Raw genomic sequence first — 27,993 nt, forward strand, 5'->3', positions numbered from 1 at the left:
GTGCTAAGACTGGGGTAGAGAGGTGAAAAGATAGACATGATACTTACTCCCAGGGGAGATCTACAACAAACACACAAAAACACACACATAAAATAATAAGATAATTTCAGATCATGATACATGTCATGAAGGAAATAAAATACAATGGTGTGCTAAACTGACTGGAGCTTTAGAGAAGGTATATAGGGAAGACCGCTCTGAGAATGCGACATTTAAGATCTAAGTAATGGGGAGGAAGGAGCTATATGAGGATCTCTGAGCAGTATATTCCGAGCAGAGGGACAAGCAAGTGTAAATGTCTCAAGGTGGGAATAAACATGGTTTGTTCAAGGGTCAGAAAGAAGGCCAGTATGGTTGGAGTGTAGTGAGCAAGGAGAAGCCTGACATCGTATGAAATCATAGAGGTTGGCAAGAGTCATATTATATAGGGCCTTATAGACCACAGTCAGGAACTTGAATTGTATTCTGAGTATGAATGGAGCATTTAAACAAGGGAGCAATGTGCTCTGGATCATATTTGTTAAAGAGGACCCTGTATCTTGTTTGGAGAATGTTTGAGGTGGGAGGGAGAAACAGAGAAGAGAGTTGTGAGACCATTGAAGTTTTCCAGGTGAGAGATGATAGTGGCTTTGACTAAGGAAGTGAGAGTGGAAACAGAAGGATGACTGTGAGGGAAGAGATGATAGGATTTATTGATGGAATAGATTTGGGGGATAAGGGAAATAGAAAAGTCAGAAAGTAGATATGGAAAGAAAATATTAGATTTTTTTCGAGAAGTCTATAAACTAGTGGAAAGGACTGTTTTTTTAAAGAGAGGAACACTTAGTCCTTAACCATGTGATTTAGATGTAAAGTGTTTTAAGAGTAGAGAGGCCAAGAACGTAGAGTCCATTGTGGGCCGGAGTAGTCAGCGAGGACTTTCTAGAAGAGATGAAGCATGAATTGGGTCTTGGAGAATGAGTGAACTCTTATAGATATTTATGGGGAAGGGGATGGGCAGGTCTATTCCAGAAAAGTAAAAATAACATGAGTGAAAATTCCAAGATAAGAATGAGATATGTGAGAGGGGCCATCAGGGACAGATTTAGTTAAAGCACTGGTTGAGTTTGGGACAGAGTGGTAAGTGGGATTGTATCAATAGTTTGGAGCTAGCTCATAGAGGCCTTTAAAAGCCAGGAGGAATTTGTAGTGGTGGTATAGGCAGTCAGCAGTAAAGGAAGGAATACTGGGGAAAATGTTAAAAAGTTAGTTTCTCCTGATCAATATTCTATGAGCCTATGTGTCCTTGACATAGAAACCTGGATCTTGAGATTAGATCCAGGCAGCTCTACAACTCAGACATTTAAGACTGATATCCAAACATTTCATTGTAAAAAACCTAGGGAAAGCCATTCCAAAGCTCTCTGATGTAAGAATTCTTGTGATCAAGAAATTCATATATATATATATATATATATATATATATATATGTATGTATGTATTTAAGCCCACATTTATTTCTTTGAGACTTGGTAAGAAGGGAGAAAATTGGTCAATTCCTTCCTTCAAATAATAATTACAGCTTTATTTACTTACTTATAGTTTCACTTATTGAACATTTACTCTATAATGTGCCAAGCAATATCTACATATTATTGTATTTAATTCTAAAACAATCCTATTAAGTAAAATGCCCCCCACTTTACCATGATGAAACTGAGACATACAGAGGCTTAAAATTTTCCTGAAGGTTATATAGATAATAAGTGTCAGATAGGGTGACTGACCATCCTGGTTTGCTCAGAACTGAGGAGTTTCCAGGGATGTGGGACTTTCAGTGCTAAAACTAGAGAAGCCCTTGGTAAACAGGAGGGAGCTGGTCATCCTAGTGGCAGGTTTAGTTTTAAACCCAGACAATGTAGCTTTGGCACCAGAGCTCTTAACCTCTGTGCTCATTGCTCTCAATAAACTTGTAATAATCTTTTATCTAATGCATAGAAAAACCTTATCTAAAGCTACCCACTCTCTGCAATATGCCTAGAGAGAAGTAGGAACTCCCTCAGGCACTATACAGGGGTATTTTGATTCAGGTTTTGCTCTCTGTTCCTACCTCAGGGACATTTGAAATTTACTGCCAGGCAGGCAGCCATAGAGAAGCAGGGATGAGGGCAATCTATAATGTCTCCCAGTGTCCTGGCCGCCAAGCCAACCCTCGTCAACGTTACCAAGCTGCAAGGATCTACTACATCATGGCAGAAGAGATGGAGTGGGACTATTGCCCTGACAGGAGCTGGGAACTAGAATGGCACAATCAGTCTGAGAAGGACAGGTAAGGCTTCAGAAAAGAAGCGATCACACTTTCAAAGACTCTGGACCATTTTACTGAAATGGAGGAAGATACTGAAATTCTGAGCTGAGGAGGCACTTATCTAAAGTCAACTAATAAGATACTAACAAATCTAGAGGAAGGACTAGAACACAGGTAAGCTGGTACTCAGTACTTGGTCTATGTTGTTATACTGTAGAGCTGAAGTAAAGACCTTGTCCACATCCTCATGCTCTCAGTCTTGGCATCCTTTCCTCTGGTTAGCCAGAAGCACTGATATTGGGACTTAAATTTTATAGGGAATTTACTCAAGGGACTGAATGTCCCCAAGCTCAGATGTCCCTTGACAAAATGTCTTTAAGATAGAGGCTAAGCTGTATAGAAGAAAAAGCCCAAAATAGAGTGGCTTAAATATGTTAGAATTTTATTTCTTGCTTAAGTACAAATATGAGCAGTTCAGGGCCAATAGGTGAACTAGTCATCCATAACACTTGCTTTCATCTGTGGAACTAAGACATCTCTTCCAGTTGTAGTCATTCCCAGCTATCAAGAAATGGGAACTAAATCCATGCCAAGCAGCATTGTCTGTGAGGCCTGAAGTTGTAATACATTACTTTCTCTGAATCCCCGTTATCCTGAACTTATTCATATGGCCATACCTAGCTGCAAGAAAGTCCAGGAAGTGTAATCTCTGGTTAGGCAGCCATGTGCTCAGCTAAAACCTAGGTGATTCTATTACTAAAAAGGAAGGAGGGGAGAATGGGAATTTAGGTACAGTTTAGCAATTTCCACTATAGTTTATTTTTGGTGTTCTCACTACCCTTTACCAATCTTTATGTTGGTTTTTAAAGGTTGAAGCCTTCTTGCTAACTTGTTCTGCAACCTAGAAAAAATTAATTCCCTTTTCTGGACTCTGGTTTACTCATCTTTAAAGTGATGTGGTATAGTTGAAAGAACTTGACCAGCCTTTAATCCAAGCCCTGGCTCCCTTTCTGGCTGATAGTATCAATGAAGATAAGCCCTATCACCTCTAGATCACTGGATTCCTCCTCTAGGACATACATACCTCATCAGCCTATTGGGACGATCAAATGATAAAATGAATAATAAAGCTCTTTGTAAACAGGAAAACATCCCATAATGAGAAATCTGTAAGATTTCATTTTCTTCTTACCTCTCCCTACCCCTTATCCACCAGCAACAGAAGCAGTTAGTATTCTCCTACCACCTGTACCTTGTCCTTTGTCAGACTAATTCCATCTAAGACATCATTAAGGCTGGAACTAGAATTCATGGCTTCTGATTCTTACCAGATTAATTTTACTATAAATTCCTAACTGGATGATGGCAAACAAGGAAATATAAATAAATATTGAAATATGCCATCTTTAACTGCAGATATGCAGCCAAAGTGCATAATCTGACATTAGAAGGAATAGGCCTCACCTTCTTATACCTGTGACATGAGGTTGGGTCTGACATAGCTTTCCCATACTTGAAAATGAGGGGTTAAGGGAAAGGTGCTGATGCCACTCTTTGGATTCCTCTAGTTATGGTCACATCTTCCTGAGCAACAAAGATGGACTCCTGGGTTCCAGATACAAGAAAGCTGTATTCAGGGAATACACTGATGGTACATTCAGGGTCCGACGGCCAAGGACTGGATCAGAGGAACACTTGGGAATCTTAGGTAAGGGAATTCCACTTCCCTCCTAGTGTCTAGAAACCTGTGATGCTCCTAGGGAGGTTATGTCATATCAGGAAGGCCTCTCCATTCCCCCTTATCAGTTTTCCTTATAGTGGAACTATGGTCATATTTTATAAATCATTCATGAAAATAAGCAATCATATGGGGGTAATTCATGAATTCTGCTGCAACCTAAACCAGGTATTTCCAGGCCTCTATATCTAGGGATCTGTAAGGGTGATGCATTTTTTTTTTCAATGCTAAAAGCAAGGGAACTTAGGAACATCGAAGAGTAGGAAAAATGGTACAGGGAACCAGTATTACCCTTACACCCTTGCAATTATTGCTGTAGTTTCTTTACTTTCATAGGAGCCAATGAGTTTCATCACACACAGAAGGGACCCACTGGTCCTTGAAGGGAACCCAGCAATTCTGTACTCTGTGTCAAACTCTCACTCCTTACCAACAATGATTCCACAGAGCCCTGAATATGTAGAAACTTGGGCTATTATACAAAGAGAGTTGGGGTGGGAAAAGTGGGGATAATTGGAGGCATAATCTTGTTGTTGAAGTACCTTTATCCTGTGGGTAACAGTATCAGCTCAAGGTCTTCTGAATTTAAAAATGGAGTCAGTCACGACTTTCAGTTTTGGGACCCTTTCTCCGAGCAAACCCCTAATTCTAGGGAGCTCCTATGTATATCCCTTTCTTTAATGTCTTTAATGTCCCTGTTCCACTATTCTACTAATGAGACTTTTTCTTCTTTTGCATATACTAGGTCCACTTATCAGAGGAGAGGTTGGTGATATTCTAACTGTGGTGTTCAAGAACAATGCCAGCCGGCCCTACTCTGTGCATGCCCATGGAGTGCTAGAATCTAGCACCGGCTGGCCACTGGCTGCTGAGCCTGGTGAGTGGGAACACTTTAGTGAAGGAACATGTGAAGCATCTCTGTTTCAGCCCTCTGGCTTGTTCCTTTAAAAAAAAATATGCCCTTAGCGAACAGAAACAGGAATATTAACCAGAACTAAGCCTCAGTCTGAATTTGTCTCTATGAAATACTCATTTCTTCAATCTCAGAACAGACTGCCTACCTTAGGTCTTTTGTTTAATCAAAGACATACTCAACACTTGCCACACATGGAGCCTTATACTGTCGTTAACCCTGAATACAGATTGAGCTTCTAACCCTCTCTAGATCTGAAGTTAAACTTGGCTATAGTCTGAGCTCCTAATCATGGCTAGAGACTGGCCTGTCCCAGACCACAAACTGATCCTTAAACCCAGCCATAGATAAAGTTCTTGTCCTCTTAGTACAGACTAAATCCTAACTCCAGTCATATACTAAACTTCTAATATTAAATGTAGGGTTACCATAATCTTGACCACATTATCTTCCATGCATTCATTCACTGAATAAACACTTACTGGAGGCTTACTGGGTACAGGAAAAATGTTAGAAGTTATGGAAAGAGTGGGGAATAATACTTTTTCATACCCTAAAAAACTTGGGCTATTATGATAGAGAGATAAGTAAACCAGTAATTATAATGCCGTGTTTTAACTGTTAAATAGGGGCTTTAAAAATGTGCCATGGAAGTGTAGAATAGGGTACCTAATCTAAAGTTTGGATGGTCAAGGATGATTTCCCAGAGTAGGTGATAGCTGAGATCTAAATCAGTAGTTCTCAAACTTTAGCATGCATCAGAATCACCTGGAAGGTCTGTTAAATCATAGATTTCTGGGAATAACCCCAGAGCCTCTGATTCAGTAGGTCTGGGATAGGGTTCAAGAATTTTCTTATTCAAACAAGTTCCTAGGTGATTCTGATGTTGCTGGATCAGGAACTACACCTTAAGAACCAATAATCTAAAGAATGAGAAATAAGTATACAGGTAAAGTGATAGTGTGGAAGAAAAGCAGGGAAAAGGAAGTTCCATATGTAGGGAATGCAATATGTAAAGATTCAGTAGTAAGAGAGATGAAATTTGACGTTGAGGAAAGGGTTCTAAAAAGATCAAGTAAGTAGAATCAACAGGATTTGATTAACTGGATATGGAAGGTGAGAAGGAGAAGGATTCTTGAATGACAACCACATATTTGGAGGAAAATCCTGGAATGATTCCCACATTTTTGGCCTGGACAACCAGATATATGGTAATGTCATTCACCAATATAGGGAACATGGGCAGAAACTGATTTGGGATGGGGAAGAATGGATGATGGTGAGTTCACATTTGAATTTCTTGAATTTATGATGTCTGTAAGACAACCAGATAGAGATATCTAATAGACATAAAGGTCCAAAGCTCAAAAGAAAGGTAGGATCTGAGGGAATAGATGTGAAAGACATCAACATTTAAGTAGTAATTGAAGGCAAAGAAATAAACACAGTCACCCTGGAAGAGTATATTCAATGGGACAGTAGGAATCCTAGAATGATACCCTGAGGAAAACCAACTTTTAAGGGAGGTACTAATTGAAAAGTAAGCGTGAGAAAAAGTGAGCAAGATGTTAGAAGAAAAACCAGGATAAGATTGTATCAAAAATGTTTAAAAGAAGATCATTTCAAAAATGAAGAGGTCAACAGTTTCAGCTTCCTCAGAGAGGTTAAATAAGGTAACATAAAATTTCCCATTGGATATAGCAACAGCAGAATGGCTGGTGCTTTTCATAAATTGGTGAGGAAAGAAGCCAGACTATAATGGAATAAAGAGTAATTGGGAGATTTGGGAGTGGAAACAGTGAGTGTGGCTTAATTTTAAGACTTAAGAAGAGCAATTTCAGGTGACGAGATGGTCTGGGGTTTGACCAGGGGCTAAAGTAAAGTGGAAGTGAAAGTTACTGGAATTGAGATCAAGGGACTGAAAGGCTAGAGTGTTGTATGATTCATCCATATAGACTTTAAAGTTACTCAGAAGAGTGGTAGAGATTGGGGTGGAAAGGAAGATGGTGATCCAGGTACTAAAATCATCAATAAATGAGTAAAAGGAGAAAGGGGGTACATTGGAAGCAGGGAAAACATTTAGAAGGTTGTAGCAGTACATACAAGTGAAGATAATGACTTTAACAAAAGTGGTAGGAAATGAGGATTGAGAGAATTAGTTGGGTTTGAGGGATGTTAATGGATAATCAATAGGACATGATGATTGTACAGGTGTTAGGGGATAAGAGAGATAGTAGAGTTAAGGATAACAAACTATTTTTTGGATTAAGCACCTAGATGGTGGTACCACTCACAAAAGAAGATAAAAAAGCACGAAGTATGGAGTGTTTTTGTTTGTTGGTTTGTTTGTTTATTTAGAGGGGGAAGATATTAAGTTTATTTTTGATTGTCTTGAATATAAGGTACCTGTAAGACATCCAGGTGGAAAAGAGAGCACTGATAAGAATAGGAGGCTGTACTCAATTTGAGTATGGGTTTGTAATTTGGAAGAAACATCTGAAAAAATGTGGAGCTTTAACAGTCACCAGTAACTACAATAAATGATAGTTGAAATCATGATCATATGTGAGATCACCTAGTGAGATAGTGTGTAAAGTGACAATAACATTGAGCTGAGAATGGAACTTTGCAAAATACCATTACTTAATAGGAGGTGATTTACCTTAAATAATTTATAGATTTGAAGCTGTTCTAATCAAAATCACAATTGGACATTTGTATACTTAAATGAAATGATTGTATATAAAGTTCATTTGGAAGAATAAGGAATGCCTGGACAAGAAGATCCAAGAAGTATTTAAAGATGAATGAGATGAATGAACCTAGAGAATATAATAGATAGTGAAGTCAGTCAGACAGAGAAAGACAAATACTATATGATATCACTTATATGTAGAAACTAAAAAATAATACAATAAAATAAAATGAGTCTATATACAAAGCAGAATCAGACTCACAGACATAGAAAACAAACTTATGGTTACCAAAGGGGAGAGGAAAGGAGGAAGGGACAAATTAGGAGTATGGAATTAACAGATACAAACTACTATACATAAAATAGATAAACAACAAAGATATACTGTATAACACAGGGATTTATATTCAATATCTTGTGATAACCTATAATGGAATATAATCAGAAAAAACCTGAATCATTATGCTGTACACCTGAAACTAACACAATATTGTAAATCAACTACTCTTTAATAAAAAAGATCGAGAGAAGACTAGCACAACCCAATATTACAGCATATTATAAAGGTACAATAATTAAAGCAGCATGGTACTATTAAAAAATAATTAATAGGACAAAAAAAATCCCTGAAACAAACTCAAAGTTCTATCTTTGTCAACAGCTATGGGAATACAACTATTCCACTACTAGCCCACATTTCTTCGTTCTACTTCCCTCCTTAGGTCTCCTCACAAAGGAAATGTTATTAATCTGATTAGTCAGAACCCAGGATATTTGTTGGACAATGCCTTACTAGTGGGCAGGGTTACTGTTTCTCTCATCTCAGCGCTCTCTATTTCACTGCCTACTTCCATGTGTTAAGTTGATCTGTGCCTGCAAATGGGTAAACTGGTTATATGAGTTAAGACTCATATAACTGGTTTTCTGTGTTATGCCTGCACTGCAGATCGAGCTATCTTAGTTTCAAGGGGCTAGAATGAGGAAGCTTTGTTTAGGACTTTAAGTCAAAGTTTTTCAAAAGCCTCAAGGAGAGGAGTAACTAATAAAAGCCAGACATTCTTGTGATCCTGTATTAATATCATCACAATAGCATAGAAATCTTGCCTCTTGCCTCTAATGCTGAGTGTATATAAAAGTTTAATATTAGAAAAATCTAGCATTTCAGTGGCAGAAAGGAAAAATTGATCAATACAGTCAGCTCTCCATATCCACTTGTTCAACCAACTACATCCATGGATTCAACCAACTACAGACTGAAAATATAGTTGATCCTTGAACAACATGGATTTGAACTGCACAGGTCCTCTTATATGCAGATTTTTTTCAATAAATATGTACTAAAGTACTACCCAATCTGTGGTTGGTTGAATCCACAGATGAGGAACCACGAATATGGAGGGTCAACCATAAAGTTATATGTGGATTTTCATTTTTTAATATAATTTTTAAAACATATTTATTTATTTATTTGGTTGCACCAGGTCTTAGTTGCAGCAGGCGGGCTCCTTAGTTATGGATTGCGGGCTCCTTAGTTGTGGCATGCATACTCTTAGTTTCAGCATGAATGTGGGATCTAGTTCCTTGACGAGGGATCAAATCCGGGCCCCCTGCATGGGAGCACAGAGTCTTAACCACTGCACCACCAGGGAAGCCCTTATATGTGGATTTTCAGTTGTGTGGAAGGTTGGCATCCTTAACCCCTGTGTTGTTCATGGGTCAACTGTATTCAGAAAAAAATTCCAGAAATTTTCAAAAAACGAAACTTTAATTTGCCATGGGCCAGGAACTATTTACATAGCATTTACATTGTATTTACAATTATTTACATAGTATTTGCATTGTATTAGATATTATAAGTAATCTAGAGATGATTTAAAGTATATGAGAGGATGTGTGTAGGTTATATGCAAGTACTGTACCATTTATATAAGAGACTTAAGCATGGATTTTTGTATCTATGGGGGTTCCTGGAACCAATCCCCCATGGATACCGAGAGAGGACTATATATGGCTTTAGGACAGGTTGTCTCTTGTCAAAAACAAAATTAGATCTCTGTTTATTACCATATGCTAAAATAAATTACAAGCAGATTAAAGGTAAAATAGCTTAAAAGTAAAAGAATTAAAAGAAAATATAAGTGAAAATTTATCTGAATTCTGGGTGGAGATAGATTTTTCTAAGTTTGAGACCCTAAAAAGATGTTTAACACATAAGATATTGTTACTACATGTAGGATACTTATTTTTTTTTAAAGAGTAGCAAAAGAAAAATTAGTATATAGACAGGAAATTTATGAAGGAAGAAATACAAATGTCCAATTTAAAAAATAAATTAGGGGTCACTAATAAATATTGCAGTGCAAATTGTTTAGTAAAACCGATGTGACCTCTGCCCTCATAAATTTTACAGTCTAGGGGAGAAAGCAGGTAATAAGCAAGAAACCAATAGATACATACATATTTACAAAATTAGGTAAGTTCTATGAAGGAAGCAGAAGAAGATAATGTGACAGGGTAGAGGGAGAGGTGTATAAATCTTCCTGAGGCAGTGACATTTAATTTGAGACCTGATGGATATAAGGAGCTAGGGAGGCAACTATGAGAAAAGTATTCGAGGAAGGGGAGAAAATTCCAAGAAAAAGGAACAGCAAGGGTAAAGACCCTGAAGCAAGAGTGTATTCGGTCTGATCAAGAAGGGCAAGACTGCTAGTATTCTGGAATTGAGTAGGCCACAGGGAGAAGGGTAGGTGAAAAGGTCAGAAAGTTAAAAGTGGAAGAAGAGCAGGAAGCAGATTATGTTGGGTCTTACAGGCCATAATAGGAAGTTTGAGTAGATTGGGAGGCCATTGGAAGATTTTAAGCAGAGGAGTGACGTGATCTGACTTACATTTTAACACGATCAATCCGATTGCTGTGTTGAGGAGAGATTATAAGTAGGCAAGGGAGGAATTAGGGAGATGATCTAGGAAGCAATGCAGTAATTCTGTTTAGAGATGATGAGATGACGGTAGCTTGGAAGTGATGAGCAGTGGTCATATTTAGGATGGGTTTTTAAGGTAGATCCAATGAGATATTTTGATGGTCTAGAAGTGAGATGGGAGGGGGAAAGAGCAGAAAAAGATGATTTCAAGGTTTTGGTCTGGACCAATGGAAATAGTTGTCATTTAATGAAATGGAGAAATTTGAAATAAAGTTTAAGATGTGGAAATATCAAGTAGGTATTTGGCTACACGTGTAGCCAAATTAGAGAAGAGGTGTGAACTCAAGATAGAAATTTAAGAGTCATCAGCATGTAGATGATATTTAAAGATATAATATGCATGAGATCACTTAGGGAGTGAGTTAGACAATAAAGAGTGACTGAGATAATTAGATTAATCCAGGTATGAAATGATGGCAGCTCAGGCCAGCCAAATACAGTGAAAGGAGTGAGAAGTGTTCTGATTCTGGGGTTTCAAGATAGATTGGGGTTTCTAGATAGATTTTTCTTTTTGATTTTCAAGAGTTTCTATATTTTAGTTATTAGTCCCTTGCCTGTTTTATACATTGCAGGTATCCTTTCCCAATTTGTCATTCATCTGTTCATTTTGTTCATGGTGTTGTTTGTTGAACAGAACATAATTTGTAATCAAATTTTGGCCTCATGATTTGTGCTTTTTTAGTTTTGTTTATAAAGTCCTTTCCACCTCTGGTCACAAAGATATTGGGCTATATTATTTTCTATTTATAATTTTGTCACATTCAGATCTTTAATAATGCCAGAATCTACCTTTCTATGTGCCATTAGCTAGGGATCCATTTAATTTTTTTCTCCATATAGTGAGCAAGTTTTCTCAATACCATGTCTTAAACAATTCAGCTCTTCCCCATTTTACTTGTTTTTGCCACCTTTAGAGTTTACTTTCTTTTTTGTGAATTTTTATTGGAGTATGGTTGCTTTAGAATGTTGTGTTAGCCTGCACTGCACAACAAAATGAATCAGCCATACACATACAGATATCCCCTCCCTTTTAGCCTTCCTTCCCATTTAGGTTACTACAGTGCATTAGATAGAGTTCCCTGTGCTATATAGTATGTTCCCATCAGTTGTCTTTTTTACACCTAATATCAATAACGTATATGTGTCAGTCCCAGTCTCCCAATTCCTCCCACCCCACCTCTTTCCCCCTTGGTATCCATACATTTGTTCTCTATGTCTGTGTCTCTATTTCTGCTTTGCAAATAAGATCATCTATACCATTTTTCTAGATTCCACATATATGCAAGCATATATCACATATTATTATATGATATTTGCTTTCCTCTTTCTGACTTACTTCACTCTGTATGACACTCTCTAGGCCCATCCACGTCTCTACAAATGGCCCAATTTCATTCCTTTCTATGGCTGAGTAATATTCCATTGTATATAGGTACCACATCTTCTTTATCCATTCCTCTGTTGATGGACATTCAGTGTTTACTTTCTTTAAATAAATAGATCTGACTCCAAGTTTTTATTTTGTTATATTTGTATGTTATTATGTTATTGCAACAATATCATGCTATTTTTATTATTATAAGTTTGAAATTTGTCTTAATATTTGGAGGATAGGCCTCCTTTGTTCAGGATTGACTTAGGTATGTGTTATTTTTTCATATAAATTTTAGAGTAAGTTTATCAAGTTCATCAACAAAATCCAACTATGATTTTGATTTGCATTGTGTTGAATTTATAGATTATTTTAGAGAAAATTGGCATTTTTATATTATTCACTTGTGGGAATAACTTTCCATTTATTCAGATAGTCTTCTTTGTGAAGACACATAACACTTTTTTCATAGTGTTATGAAAATTTCCCCATTAAGGTTTTACATATGCCTAATTAAGTTAATCTGTGGATGTCTTATTGCTTTTGTTGCTAATTTTAAATTATATTTCTAATTGATTATTGCTAATGTAGTTAAATGCTATTGATTTTTATAATTTAATCTTTTATCTGGTAGGCTTCCTGAATTTCCTTATTAATTCTGTAGTTTGTTGATTCTGCAAAAACCGAGTGTTTTGTCCTTCTACTTATTATTTCCTTTTTGACATATGTGTTTGCCAGGATCTCTAATATTAGTGATAGTGGTGGTAACCCTTAGCTTTTTCCTAATCTCAAGGGGGATGCAACTAACTTTTCTCACTTTTTGCTATGGATCTTTTTTGGAGGAAGATGATAAACACATTTATTTAAATTTTAGTCAATGTAAATGACTAAAACCTTTAACAGAAGGATCATTTTAAAACCACTTTGAAGCCTACCTCTGTAAAGTGATTTTTCCAAGATGGTTATACCAGACATGCCCTAATCCCCAAAGCATCTTAAATGGTATAGGTTCTGATAAGCTTGGAATTTGTACACCTCCCCCTCTTCCCCAAGGAAATTTAAAGGCTTTACAATACATACTCCCACATGGCATACACATTTTCCTGTATTCAATAAATTTCTTCTTAGTAGAGAGGAAAAACCCAACCCAATTATGAGGCCAATCACACCACTGTTGAAAAACTGTACTTACTACGTCAGAATACTGGCATGAACAACTTGTATTTTAACCTAAAATCTTTATTAAATCCTAGTTTAGTGTCTCTATTATCAGTTAGAGTGTTGGTTAACTTGTGGTGAAATGAGGACTATGCAAGTAATAATGCAGCATAATATTTTACTACTATAAAAACAAGTATCATGTAGTTAGAGTTGTAACTGTACACCCACCTTAAAAATGTTTTCCCACATATCTATGTAAAACATGTAATTTAAAAATACTGACATCATAATATATAAATAGTTGTTATAAATGCACATAACACATTCTATAGACATCATATTTATTTTTTAAAGAGACTGTACATTATACATGGAAAAATTACACCCTTGGAAAAGCTTATGTTCTAATAGTGCTGTTAAACATCTAGATTAAATAAGAAATTGTATTTCAGAAGCATGCTATATTACATGTATATCAATTCTAGTACCTTAAGTGCTCACCAACAAATCATTAACATATAGAGACATTCATCACAAGAATCAAGAACTATCATCTATCTCTTCCACATATTAACAGGTGGTCAACTCCAAATCAACAGTGCTCACATAATTATGTCTGTAAACAACTATCCTAAGTGAAAGATGGGCTGAGTTAAGTACAGCTACAACATATTATAAACAATTCATTACAAAAATATCACAAGTTAAAACTGGAACACTTTGCACAGTTGATCACAAGACATCATAAAAACTGTCTTCAGTAAAACTCTGTAACAGATTGGTCAACTGGATATATCTGGATATGATAGAGACTTCTTATTGAAGATGCACACAAGTTAGGATTTTGAGAAAAAAACAACCATCAGGTCTGCTTCACCAGGGTCCTGAAATGTACCCATCACTGCATTACAGAACCTCAAGTCTGTTTTGAAGCCCCAGACAACAGATTTCCCAGAGACACTGTTCATCTTCGGTAATGACAACAGCAATCTTGGATTTGTATGATGAGGCTTCTTTTTTATTGAAGTATAATTGCCATTTGATATTATATTAGTTTCAGATGTACAATATAATAATTCAATAATTGTATACATTATGAAATGATCACTGTAATAAGTGTAGTTAACACCTGTCACCATGCATACTTACAATTCTTTTTTCTTGTGATGAGAACTTTGAACGTCTACTCTCATAACAACTTTCAAATATGCAATACAGTATTATAAACTATAGTCACCATGTTTTACATTGCATCCCCATGACATTTATTTTACAACTGGAAGTTTGTACCTTTTGACTGCCTTTACCCATTTTGCCCAACTCCTAACCCATGCCTCTGGCAACCACCAATCTGCTCTCTGTATCTATGACCTTGGGTTTTTTGTTGTTTATTTTTTGTTTGTTTGTTTGTTTTTTTCTAACTTAACATATAAGTGAGACCATATGGTATTGGACATTTTCTGACTTATTTCACTTAGCATAATGCCCTAAAGGTCCATTCATTTTGTCACAGATGGAAGGATTTCATTTTTTTATGGCTGAATAGAATTTCATTGTGTGTGTGTGTGTGTGTGTGTGTGTATACACACACATGTATATATCACATCAACTTTATCCACCGAAGGACACTCAGGTTGTTCCCGTGTCTTGGATATGGTAAATAATACTGAAATAAACGTGGGAGTGCATATATCTTTTTGAATTAGGGGTTTTGTTTTCTTTGGATAAACACCCAGAAGTGGAATTGCTTGATCATATGGTAGTTCTATTTTTAATTTTTTGAGGAACTGCCATACTATTTTCCATAGTGGCTGCACCAATTTACATTCCCATCAACAATGCACAAGGGTTCCCTTTTTCCCACATCCTTGCCAACACTTGTTATTTCTTGCCTTTTTGATAATAGCCATTCTAATGGATATGAGTTGCTATCATGGTTTTGATTTGCATTTCCCTAATAACTAATGATGTTGAGCATCTCTTCATGTACCTGTTGGCCATTTTGACATCTTCTTTGGGAAAATATCTATTCAGATCCTCTGCCCATTTTTTAATCAGGTTGTACATTTTTCTGAATGTTGAGTTGTATGAGTTCTTTGTATATGTTGTATATTAACCCCTTATTGGATATACTGTTTGAAAATATATTCTCCTACTCAGTAGGTGGCCTTTTCGTTTCTTTGAAAAAAAATGTTTTTTTTATTCAAAAGCTTTTTATTTTTATGTAGTCCCATTTGCTTATATTTTTGTTGTTGTTTTGCCTGACAAAACAGATCCAAAAAATGTTGTTAAGACCAACATCAAAGAGTGTAGTGCCTATGTTTTCTTCTAGGATTTTTACGATTTCAGGTCTTACATTTAAGTCTATATCCATTTTGAGTTTATTTTTGTATATGGTGTGAAAAGTAGTTTAGTTAGATTCTTTTACATGTAGCTGTCCAATTCTCCCAACATCATTTATTGAAGAGGCTATCTTTTCCCCATTGTATATTCTTGTCTCCTTTGTTGTAGATCAATTGCCCATATAGGTGTGGGTTTATTTCTGGGCTGTCTATTCTATTTCATTGATCTATGTATCTGTTTTTATGCCAGTACCATAATGTTTTGATTACTGTAGTTGTGTAATATAATTTGAAACCAGGGAGCATGATGCCTCCAGCTTTGTTTTTCTTTCTTAAGATTGCTTTGGCTATTCAGTTTCTTTTGTGGTTCTGAACAAATTTTAGAATTGTTCTATTTCTGTGAAAAATGCCATTGAAATTTTGATAGCAATTGCATTAAATCTGCATATTGCTTTGGGTAGTGTGAACTTTATAACAATATTAATTCTTCCCAATCCATGAATATCTTTCCATTTATTTGTGTATTCTTCAATTTCTTTCCTCACTGTCTTATAGTTTTTATTTTTCAGGTCATTCACCTCCTTGGTTAATTTTATTCCTAAGTATTTTATTCTTATTGATGGAATTATAACTGGGAATTATTTTAGTAATTTTTCTTTCTGACAGTTTATTATTAGTGTATGGAAACACAACGGATTTCTGTATGTTGATTTTGTATCCTGCAACTTTACTGAGTTTGTTTATTAGTTCTAAAAGTTTTTTGGTGGAGTCTTTAGAGTACTCTATATATAAGATCATGTCATCCTCAAATAGTGACCGTTTTACTTTTTCCCTTCTAATTTGATTACCTTTTATTTTTTCCTCTTGCCTAATTGCCCTGGGTAGGACTTCCAACGCTATGTTAAAAAAAATTGTGAGAGTGGGCATCCTTGTTTTGTTCCTGATCATAAAGGAAAAACTTTCAGCTTTTCACCGTTGAATATGATGTTATATGTGGGCTTGTCATATATGGCCTTTATTATGTTGACGTATATTCCATCTCTTCTCAGTTTGTTGAGCATTTTTATCAGGAATGGATGTTGAATTTTGCAAACGCTTTTTCTGCATTTATTGAGATGATTATATGATTTTTATCTTTCATTGTGTTAATGTGGTGTATAATTATGTTGATTGATTTGTGGATACTGAACCATTCTTGCATCCCTGGAATAAATCTCACTTTATCATGGTGTATGATCCTTTTAATGTATTGTTGATGTCGGTTTGCTAATATTTTGTTGAGGATTTTTGCATCTATGTTCATGATAAACCTATGTTTATCATGTACTTATTGCCATTTTGTTAATTATTTTCTGGCTGTTTTGTAGTTCCTCTGCTTCTTCTTCTCATGCTCACTTTTGTGGTTTGGCGACTTTCTTTAGTGATATGCTTGGATTCTTTTCTCATTATCTTTTGTGTATTTACTATAAGTCTTCCTTTGTAGTTATTAAGACACATATAACAACCTCTATTTATAACCATCTATTTTAAGTTGATAACAACTTATGTTTCAATGCATTCTCAAACTCTACATTTTTACTCTTTCCCCCCAAATTGTATGTTTTTGATGTCACATTTTATATCTTTTTATTTTGTATATCCTTTAACTAATTATTGTAGTTATTGTTATTTTAACTACTTTTGTCTTTTATCCACCATACTAGCTTTCTTGTTTAATACTGATGAACTTCTTAAGATTTTTGCTTGTCTGGAAAACTCTTTATCTTGCCTGAAGACAGCCCTCCCCCCCCCCACAAAGCCAAAACTCCAGGACAAATAGGCCTCTTTCAAGGAAAGACTGGGGGTTTGTTTCAGTCTGCTGTGTGTGCAGTACCCCAGGGATGGTAGCCTTCTAGGAACTGTCTCTCCAATTGTTACAATCCCATGTGACCCAGGAACACAAGCCCCCCTGGCCACCAGAGCCAGGCATTTAAGGGGAATCTCCTGGGCTGCAGCCACATAAACCAGGGCACCAGATATAAAAACTGGGGCACCAGACATGTATAAAAGCTTCCCTCTGGGAGATACTGGTATTCTGGACAGTAGCAGAGGGCAACAGTGAAGGTGGCGCTTACTGAAGGAAAAAAAGACTTAGTGCCTGCCAGCTTTATCAAGGCAGAGAGAGAGAGAGAGAGAGCACAGAGATGGTGCCCACAAATTGGTGGGTAAAGATGGCGCCCATTGAGAAAAAATAGCTCTTGTCAGCTTTAGCATTGTAAAGGGAGAGTGTGAAAATGGTGTCTACCAGTATCTTCATCCATGGAGATTATCCAAACATGCCCCTGCTCCTCAGGTCAGTGCTTTAAGATTAGCAATGAATTGCTTTGACATAAAGTCTGAGTGCTTTTCAAATGGTTACCTCTGTGCTGGGCCCTGGGGTGAGTGAGTCTGCATGTGAGCCATTTAGAAGGTATTTCTTAGTTCACTACATCCCTTTGGATCTCATGAACATGAGCCCCATTGGTTTAAAAAGCCATATATTTTACAGCTTCATATTTCAGGTTCAGGTATTAAAGGGGGGGGGGCGCTGATATGAGGTATGAACACTTTGCTCCTCAGGGAGAAGCTTTGGTTGTGTGAGTTCCCTCCTAATTCTGGATTGTTGAGCTGCAGTGGGATTTATGGTAAGACCATGTCTCAGTCTCTCCTACTGCCTCGATGTGATCCTTTTCTCATTTGCCAATGTGAAGGAATCACTCAGCTAGTTTTCGGGTCTTTTTCAGAGGAAATTTTCCCATAAGAAGCTTTAGATTTGGTGTTTTCCTGAAAGGAAATGTGTTCAGAATATTCCTACATTGTGTCTTAGACTGCCTCCTGAGAACCCTGTGATGATGAGGCTTCTTTACTCTCTGGTAAAGAGGGTTGCTTTTTGTCTGCTTTAATAGCCAGATGTTTGCAAGCAGCTTTCCAACAGCAGATATAAGCGATCTGGTTGTTGAGAATTCTTTTGGACAATCCATTTTCTTTTGGCCAATGTTCAACTCTTAGGCTACTTCTGTATCCTTCACTGTCACTCCCATCAGCATTAAAAAGCTTCAGTAGCTCAGGGAAAAAATTGCTTCTTCAACAGTGACTGACGTGATCTGTGTTCCTGCTATAAGAATTTTTTTAGCCTTTCTCAAGGAAGTATATATTATACATTAATGAATGTATTTTACAGTAAAATTAAATTGAAATCAGACTCTTTTAAAAAGCTTAAAATGGAAATCAAGGCATTTATCAAATTTCCATGATGAACCAAAATCCTGACTTTCAGAATTCAGCAATCATGATTGTAGATGAGGGCCATTAATCCATGTTTTTAAATAACTAAGGATCTTGTCCATACTTGGAGCAGAATTCTGTGTATAAGTGACAATCATTTCAAATGTAAATATTTTAGGGGCCCCAGATATTTTAATTGTTCAGCCATACATGTGTTGTACTTCATCATCTGATGACTTGCATGGCTCCCAGCCAAAGAAAAATATGTTACCCAGCAGAGTTTAAGACCTGACCACACAGATCATGGCCTAGTCAAGACCCATGGTTCTAACAGAGGGAAGGACTAATACTTCTGTTCTAGAATTTTTTTAATTAAAAATAACTTTATATTTAGTAAAATTCACTCATACTGTAGTATTTCATGGATTTTGAAAATGCATGCACTTGTGTATTCACCACCATAACTGAGATACAGAACAGTTCCATTACCCCCAAGAAACTTCTTCAGGCTGCCTCTTTGTAGTCAAGCCTTTCCCCCAATCCCACCACTTTTGTCAACCACTTTCCTTATGTTCTACATCCCTATGGTTTTCTGTTGTACAATGTCATAAAAATTGAATCATACAGTTTAGCCTTTGACTTCTAGATTCTTTTCACTTAAAAAAAGCATTTGGAGGATAGCAAAATTTGCAGATTAGGGAACACCAGATTCCTGTTCCTCCACAGCCCATACTTCTAAGAAACAAAGAAAACAACAAACCAAATTCAGGTATAACATAGATGTTGAAACTGCCTGACAGGAATTTTAAAATAACTACAATTAATATGTTAAAGGCCCTAATGGAAAAGGTGACAAGCATGCAAAATGAGATGATAATTTCAGTGGAGAAATTAAAAACTATAAGAGAGAATCAAATGAAAATGCTAGAAATGAAAAATAGAGAGAGAGAGGCTTTTCAATGGTCTCTTCAGTAGACTTCACACAACTGAGAAAATGACTACTGACCTTGAAGTTAGGTCAATAAAAATTACCAAAACTGAAATACTAGGAGACAAAAAAGAGGAAAAAGAAACAGAATGAAGCATGTAAGATCTGCGTGATAATATCAGACACTCTAACATAAATGAAATTGAAATCATAAGAGAAGAAAGAGAGATAGGACAAGCTAAAGATTTAAAGAAATAATAGTGGAAACTTTTCCAAAATCAACAATAGACACAGAACTACAGAATCAAGAAGCTCTGAGAAGACCAACGGGGATAATTACCAAAAAACAAACAAATAAATACACACACATGCACACACATGCACACACACACACTTGCAAACACCCTTAGTCATGCCACATAAAGTCTACTAAAACCAAAGACAAACAGAAAATCTTGAAAACAGCCAGAAAAATAAAACCAAAGCACATTACATACAAAGGAACAAAGATAAAACTTATGGCAGATTTCTCATCAAAAACTATAAAAGCAAGAAAGCAGTAATGAAACATTTTTAAAGTGCTGAAATAAAAATACTGTCAATGAAGAATTATATATGCTGTGAAAATAAGAAGGAAAAATAAAAACATTTTCAGAAAAAAAGGCTATAAGAATTCATTGCTAGTATATCTATATTACAAGAAATTTTAAAGAAAGTACTTCAGGAAGAACTGACATGGCACCAGAAAGCAAGTGGTAACCATACAATGAAATAAAGAGTGCTGGAAATAGAATAAATAAAGATAAAAATAAAATTTATTTTTTTCATTTTTAGTGCTCAAAAGACTGTCTAAAAGAAAACTTTATCAATGTAGTGTATTTTTGTATATGCAAATATAAAATATATGACAAAAAATACCACAATGATTGGAAGTGGTGTATTGGGAATATACAGTTGCAAAGATCTCTTGCTAGATAGTAACCAATATAATATTATTTGAAGATAGATTCTAATATATGTTGTAAATTCTAGAGCAATATGTAAAATCATTTTTAAAGGGGTAGAGTGAATTAATAATAGAGAAAAAATGGAATCACATAAAATGCTCAATTAATGCAAAAGAAAGCAAGAAAGAAGGAAAAAAACAAAAAGAAATAGAAAAATAGAAAAAAAATCTACCAATATGATAGATTTTATTTCAATGATAGCAATAATAATTTTAAATTTAAACCAATATAAACACACCAACAAAAACAGATGTATATTGTGATACTGGATTTTAGAAGATTACCCAACTATATGTTATATAAAAGAAATTCACTGTAAACATAAAGGCAAAAATAGGATAAAAGTGAAAGAATGGACAAAGATGTACCATGTAAACACTAACATGGCTAATACTACTGTCATGGAAAGTACACTTTAGACTAAGGAATCTACCAAGGATAAGAAAGATATTACAATATAATAAAGAGATCAATTCTCAAAATAAAACAAAAACTGTCCTAAATATGCACACATTGAACAACAGAACTCCAACATACATGAAATCAAAAACTGATAGTATTGAAAGGTAATTTGTATATTTCTAGGAATTTCTGTATTTCATCTAGGTTATATAATTTGTGGACATATAACTGTTTTGGTGTTTTCTTATAATCCTTTTTATTTCTGTGAGGTTGGTAAAATATCCCTACATTCACTTGTGATTTTAGTTTTTTTTGTTTCCGATTTTTTTTATTGAAGTATAATTGATTTATAATATTGTACAGCAAAGTGATTCAGTTATATATAGATAGATAGATATAGATATATTTCCCTGTGCTATACAGTAAACCCTTGTTCCTAATCTATTTTATGTACAGTAGCTTGTATCTGTTAATGCCATACTCCAAATTTATCACTTCCCCTCTCCCTTTCCCCTTTGGTAACCATAAGTTCGTTTTCTATATCTGTGAGTCTATTTCTGTTTTGTATATAGATTCATTTGTATTATATTTTAGATTCCACATATAAATGACATCATATAGTATTTGTCTTTCTCTAACTTACTTCACTGAGTGTAATATTCTCTAGTCCATCCATGTTTTTCCAAATGACAATATTTCATTCTTTTTTATGGCTGAGTAATATTCCATTGTATATCTATACCACATCTTCTTAAACCAATCATCTGTGATGGGAAATTTGGTGTTTTCCATGTCTTGGCTACTATAAATAGTGCTACCATGTACACTGAGGTGAACATATCTTTTGAATTAGAATTTTCACCTTTTCTGAATATATGCCCAGCATCACATTGTAGCTCCATTTTTAGTTTTCTAAGGAAACTCTTTACTGTTTTCCACAGAGGCAGAACCAATTTACATTGCCACCAACAGTGTACAGGGTTCCCTTTTCTCTGCACCCTCTCCAGCATTGGTTGTTTGTAGACTTTTTGATGGTAGCCATTCTGACCAGTGTGTGGTGATACCTCATTGTGATTTTGATTTGCACTTCAGTAATGATTAATGATGTTGAGCATCTTTTCATGTGACTGTTGGCCATCTGTATGTCTACTTTGGAGAAATGTCTATTTGGGTCTTCTGCCCATTTTTTGATTGTGTTCTTTCTTTTTTCAATATTGAGTTGTATGAACTGTTTATATATTTTGGATGTTAATCTCTTGTTTGTTCCATTGTTTGCAAATATTTCCTCCCATTCCACAGGTTGTCTTATTGTTTTATTGATGCTTTCCTTTGCTGTGCAAAAGCTTTTAGATTTTATTAGGTCCCATTTGTTTAGTTTTGATTTTATTACTTTTGCCTTGGGAGACCGAACTAAGAAAATATTGCTATGATTTATGTCAGAGAATGTTTTGCCTCTGTTCTCTTCTAGGAGTTTTATGCTTTCATGTCTTAGATCTAAATCTTTAAACCAGTTTGAGTAATTTTTGAATATGGTATGAGGGAGTGTTCAAGTGTTCTATTTTCATTGATTTACATGTGGCCATCTGGCTTTCCCAACACCACTAGTTGAAGAGACTGCTTTCTTTCCATTGTACAGTTTTGATTCCTTTGTTAAAGATTAATTGACTGTAGGTGTGTGGGTTTATTTCTTGACTCTCTATTCTGTTCCATCGATCCATATGTCTGTTTTTGTGCCAATACCATGCTGTTTTGATTACTGTAGCTTTGTAGTGTTGTCTGAAGTCTGGAAGTCTAGCTTTGTTCTTTTTTATTAGGATTGTTTTGGCAATTTTGGGTCTTTTTTCGTTCCATATAAATTTTAAGATTATTTGTTCTAGTTCTGTGAAAAATATCATGGGTATTTTGATAGGGATTGCATTAAATCTGTAGATTGCTTTGGGTAGTATGGCCATTTTAACAATATTAATTCTTCCAATCTAAAAGCATGGAATATCTTTCCATTTCCTTGAATTATCTCCAATTACTGTTTTCAATGTTTTATAGTTTTTAGTGTATAGGTCTTTCACTTCCTTGGTTAAGTTTATTCCTAGGTATTTTTTGACACCATTTTAAACAGGATTACTTTTTACTTTCTCTTTCTGATATTTCATTGTTCGTGTAAAGAAATGCAACAGATTTCTGTATATTAACCTTGTACCATGCAACCTTGCTGAATTTCTTTATTAGTTCTAATAGTTTTTGTGTGGAGACTATAGAGTTCTCTATATAGAGTATTATATCAACTAGAAATAGTGAGAATTTTACCTCTTCTCTTCTAACTTGGATACATTTTGTTTCTTTTTCTTACCTGATTTCTGTGGCTAGGACTTCCAATACTGTGCTGAACAGAAATGGTGAGAGTGGGTATCTTTGTCTTGTTCTGTGCCTCCATTCTATTTCCGAGATTTTGGATCATCTTTACTATCATTACTCTGAATTCTTTTTCAGGTATGTTGCCTATTTCCTCTTCATTTATTTGGTCTTGTAGGTTTTTACCTTGCTTCTTCATCTGTAACATATTTCTCTCTCATCTCATTTTTGTTGATGTGTGGAGCTGTTTTCCTCTCTTGCTGGTTGTTTGGCCTGAGGCGTCCAGCACTGGAGCTTGCAGGCAGTTGGGTGGAGCCAGATCTTGGTGCTGAGATGAGGACTTCTTCGAGACCTCACAGTGATTAATATTTCCTGGGACCTGTAGTTCTCTGATAATCCAGCAGTTTGAATTTGGTGCTCCCACCACAGGAGCTCAGGCCTAACCCCTGGCCTGGGAACCAAGACCCTGCAAGCTGTGCGATGTGACAAAAACAAACAAACAAACAAAAAACAGACAAACAAAGCCCAAGGCAAATATTAAAAACAAAACAAAACCAACAAAAATAAGAAGTAACAATCACACAAACAAAACAAAACAAACAGACAAATAAAACCAAAGACAACAAAAACGAATCCAAATAAACAAGACAAAACAACAAACAAACAACAACAATGAAAAAAAACCCAAGGAAAGCAAAAAACAAGAAGACACCAAAATGAACAAGAGAGCCCAAAAACCAAAACCAATAATAAAAACAAAACTAACCCAAACAGAAAACTAAAAACAAAACAAAATCAAAAAACAAACTAAAAGAAAAGCTAAGTGAACAAAAGACAAACACACAAAAATGACACACACACAAAAAATCAAAACTAGAAAAAAAGGATAAAAACAAAAGAAAATAATAAACAAAGCAAAACTAAACTAAACAAAAATATCAAAATTACAAACCAACAGGAAAAAAAGGACAACAAATAACAAAGAGCAGGACAATAACAAAGAATAAAAATAAAATTAGAAAAATAAAAAATATATTAGAAAAAATAAAAATGAAACAACAACAAAGCAAAATAGAACAACAGCAAAAAGATAAAATAAAATAAAATAATTTTAAAAGTTTAAAAAATAAAGTTAAAGATAAAAATATAAAATATTAAAAAATGGAAAATTCTGTGATGCCTCCACTATCAATGTCCCTGCACCCACGGTGAGCTACAGCCAACCCCCACCTCCCCAGGAGGTTCTCCAAGACCTCTCGGTAGGTCTCTGGACCAGCTGTGTCATCCCCACCTCTGCTTGTATTCCTCTCACCAGCATCTGCTTCTGAAGCACACATGCTTGCATAGGCCAGCTGGGGTGCAGACTTCCATGGGCATGGCTGCAGGGGCTGGCACAGATGGAGGAGGCTTTGGAGAAGGGCGGCGCTCAGCCTGCCAGGACCTGTGTGGACAAAGGAAGATTTGTCAGGGGTGGTGGCAGGCTGCCAAGACCCACACGGCCCATGGATGTTTTGGAGGAGTTGTGCTCAGGTCCACCAGGACCCGTGTGGCCGGAGGAGGCTTTGGCAGGGGCGGGGCTCAGGCATGGGGCCCTAGCAGGCTTGCCAAGGCCTGAGCAGGTGGGGGGAACCCTGGTTTTCAGGGTGGGCGAGCCTGCTCAGACATGCACAACTGACGTTGCCCAAGGAGGCCAGCCCAACAGGTGGGAAAGGGCATTCCAATGGCAGCCCTGCCTTTTACGCACCACTCAACAATTGCATCTCACCTCCATGGTGGCTTGGGCTTCCTCTGCAAACCTTTCTGGCTGTGGAGCCCTTCCCTCCTGCTTCCTCAGGCTGTCTCCTCACAACCAACCGCTACCTCCTCCCTGGGTCCACTCTCCAAACCCCACTCTCCAGCACCCAGCCCTCCTACACACAACTCAGGCTGGGGTGTGCAGGGCTGTGGCACAGACTATATGAATAGGTATTACTTTGTCTGTCCTGCCTTCCACAGACTGGTTGCTGCATTCCCCTCCAATCTCCCAATCCCCTGAAAGTCCCTCTCTGTCACTACTGTTCCCCTTGCTGTAAGTGAGCTTTTCTGAGTATGGGAATCTCTGCTCTCCTTTAGCTCCCCCTCAGGGGCACTGGTCCCATCCTGTTTCCACTTTTCTTCCCCCTTTCCTTCTTTCTTTCATCCTACCTGGTTGCTCAGGGATTTTTTTGTCCCCTTAGGCGTCCGAGGTCCTCCACTAGTGTTCGGTAGGTGCTCTCTGAGAACTGTTCCAATGTATTCTTGATGTATTTCTGAGGAGATGCAAACTCCACATGCTCCTATTCTGCCATTTTGACTCTGCCCCCAATGTTCAGTATCTTTGATTTACAATATTATGTTAATTTTATTTATACAGCATCGTGATTCAATATTTTTGCAGATTATACTCCATTATAAGATATTTTAAGATAATTGCTATAATTCCCTGTACTATACAGTATATCCTCTTTGCATACCTATTTTATATATAGTAGTTTGTTTCTGTTAATCCCATCAAACAAACAAACAAACAAATAAATAAATAAATAAATAGTCTGAAGTCAGGGAGTCTGATTCCTCCAGCCCCGTTTTTTTCCTTCAAGACTGCTTTGGCTATTCGGGGTCTTTTGTGTCTCAATACAAATTTTAAGATTGTTCTAGTTCCATAAAATATGCCATTGGTAATTTGATAGGGATTGCATTGAATCTGTAGATTGCTTTGGGTAGTATAGTCATTTTCACAATATTGATTCTTCCAATCCAAGATATACCAATCCATGGTATATCTCTCCATCTGTTGGTATCATCTTTAATTTCTTTCATCAGTGTCTTATAGTTTTCTGCATACAGGTCTTTTGTCTCCCTAGGTAGGTTTATTCCTAGGTATTTTATTCTTTTTTTGCAATGGTAAATGGGAGTGTTTCCTTAATTTCTCTTTCAGATTTTTCATCATTAGTATATAGGAATGCAAGAGATTTCTGTGCATTAATTTTGTATCCTGCAACTTTACCAAATTTAGTGATTAGCTCTAGTAGTTTTCTGGTGGCATCTTTAGGATTCTCTATGTATAGTATCATGTCATCTGCAAACAGTGACAGTTTTACTTCTTCTTTTCCAATTTGTATTCCTTTTATTTTTTTTTCTTCTCTGATTGCCGTGGCTAGGACTTCCAAAACTATGATGAATAATAGTGGTGAGAGTGGGCATCCTTGTCTCGTTCCTGATCTTAGAGGATATGCTTTAGTTTTTCACCATTGAGTATGATGCCTGCTGTGGATTTGTCATATATAGCCTTTATTATGTTGAGGTAGGTTCCCTCTATGCCCATTTTGGATTGGAGCTTAATGACAAGGAAAGTCTGGCTAAGTATTTGAGGCATCAATACACGCAGATCATAATTGACATCAGAAAGATGGCTGAAAGCTTCCATGGAGACAGTATGGAAAAAGAGGAGAAGAGGACTAGAGACAGAGCCTTGAAGAAACAGCTCATTTAGAAGGCAGCATCAGGATAAGGAGACCAAAACAGAGCCAAAGAAGGAAGGTCATGATAAGCAGGGAGAATAGTAGCAGAACTGCCTTACTAGAGTATTGGACCTGAATATTTAAAGATAGGGACAGTAGAAGAGATGCTGAGGGTGTCCCAGGAGGGAGAAGAATAAAGTCACAAAAATAAAATGAAGACTGATATGGAAATGATGGAGAAATATCTTAAAGGTCCTGGTACTCACCTGCCACAGCCTCTTAGGGATACCCGGGAACTGGGAGAAATTTCTGACCTGGTCCAACTGGAGACTCCTGTTACCCCTTCTAGGTGAGGTTCTCACTTACCAATGGAACATCCCAGAAAGATCTGGCCCTGGGCCCAATGATTCTACTTGTGTTTCCTGGATCTATTATTCTGCAGTGGATCCCATCAAGGTAAAGACAATATTGGCTTCCTGGAGTTGTCTCAGAAATGGCCAGGTTGCCTAGCAAAAAGAAGTTATTAAACAGATGTAGTAAGAAGCCCAGCACTAAAGTCCAGGGTTCAGGTGAAATTCCTCAAATGCTGGGCTTATTCTAGTAGGTAGGAGGAGGGATGAAAGGAATAGGTAGCACCACATGTTAGTTCTGAGGATTTTCTTCCTTGTTTCTTCTTCTTGGATAATATAAGGCAGTATGTTATCATTTAAGAAACCTAGAATTGGTTGTCAAGAGATTGGGTTTCTAGCCCAAATTTTGTTCTGTCTTGCGTTTGAAGTGACTTTAGGAAAGTCATTCTGCCTCTGTTTCCTGGAAAATGGGCTTATCTATGTAGCCACCCATCTGCTGACAGGCAGATGTCAGCTATCATTTATTGAGAGCCTACTACATTTTACCTGGTGCTTTGGATGATACAAATGTAAGATACAGTTCCCATTTTCAAAGAGTGTGATCTAGTTGTGGGGGACAGGTGAATATAAACATAACGTTAACATTAAATATATAAAATATTATATATATATATATATATATATATATATATATATATATATATACAGAATAAATTTTAAATATAGCTTAGTATTAGCAACTCTTTA

General features: G+C 36.3%; 1 protein-coding gene across 6 annotated transcripts in view; it reads left to right on the plus strand.

Annotated features, from left to right (window-relative positions):
* The window catches only part of HEPH (hephaestin), an 80,436-nt gene that overhangs the window by 42,201 nt on the left and 10,242 nt on the right, over positions 1–27,993 (plus strand). For 4 of the 6 annotated variants that reach the window (XM_068533846.1, XM_068533843.1, XM_068533844.1 and 1 more), the window contains exons 13-16: positions 2,095–2,308; positions 3,856–3,995; positions 4,771–4,902; positions 27,246–27,352. In XM_068533846.1, coding sequence (XP_068389947.1) covers positions 2,095–2,308; positions 3,856–3,995; positions 4,771–4,902; positions 27,246–27,352 — 593 coding nt within the window. The remainder of the gene's footprint in view (positions 1–2,094; positions 2,309–3,855; positions 3,996–4,770; positions 4,903–27,245; positions 27,353–27,993) is intronic. The other 2 variants (XM_068533847.1, XM_068533848.1) reach the window with 1 other exon arrangement.

Source organism: Eschrichtius robustus, chromosome X, assembly GCF_028021215.1.
Source record: "Eschrichtius robustus isolate mEscRob2 chromosome X, mEscRob2.pri, whole genome shotgun sequence".
NCBI classification, from domain to species: Eukaryota; Metazoa; Chordata; class Mammalia; order Artiodactyla; family Eschrichtiidae; genus Eschrichtius; species Eschrichtius robustus.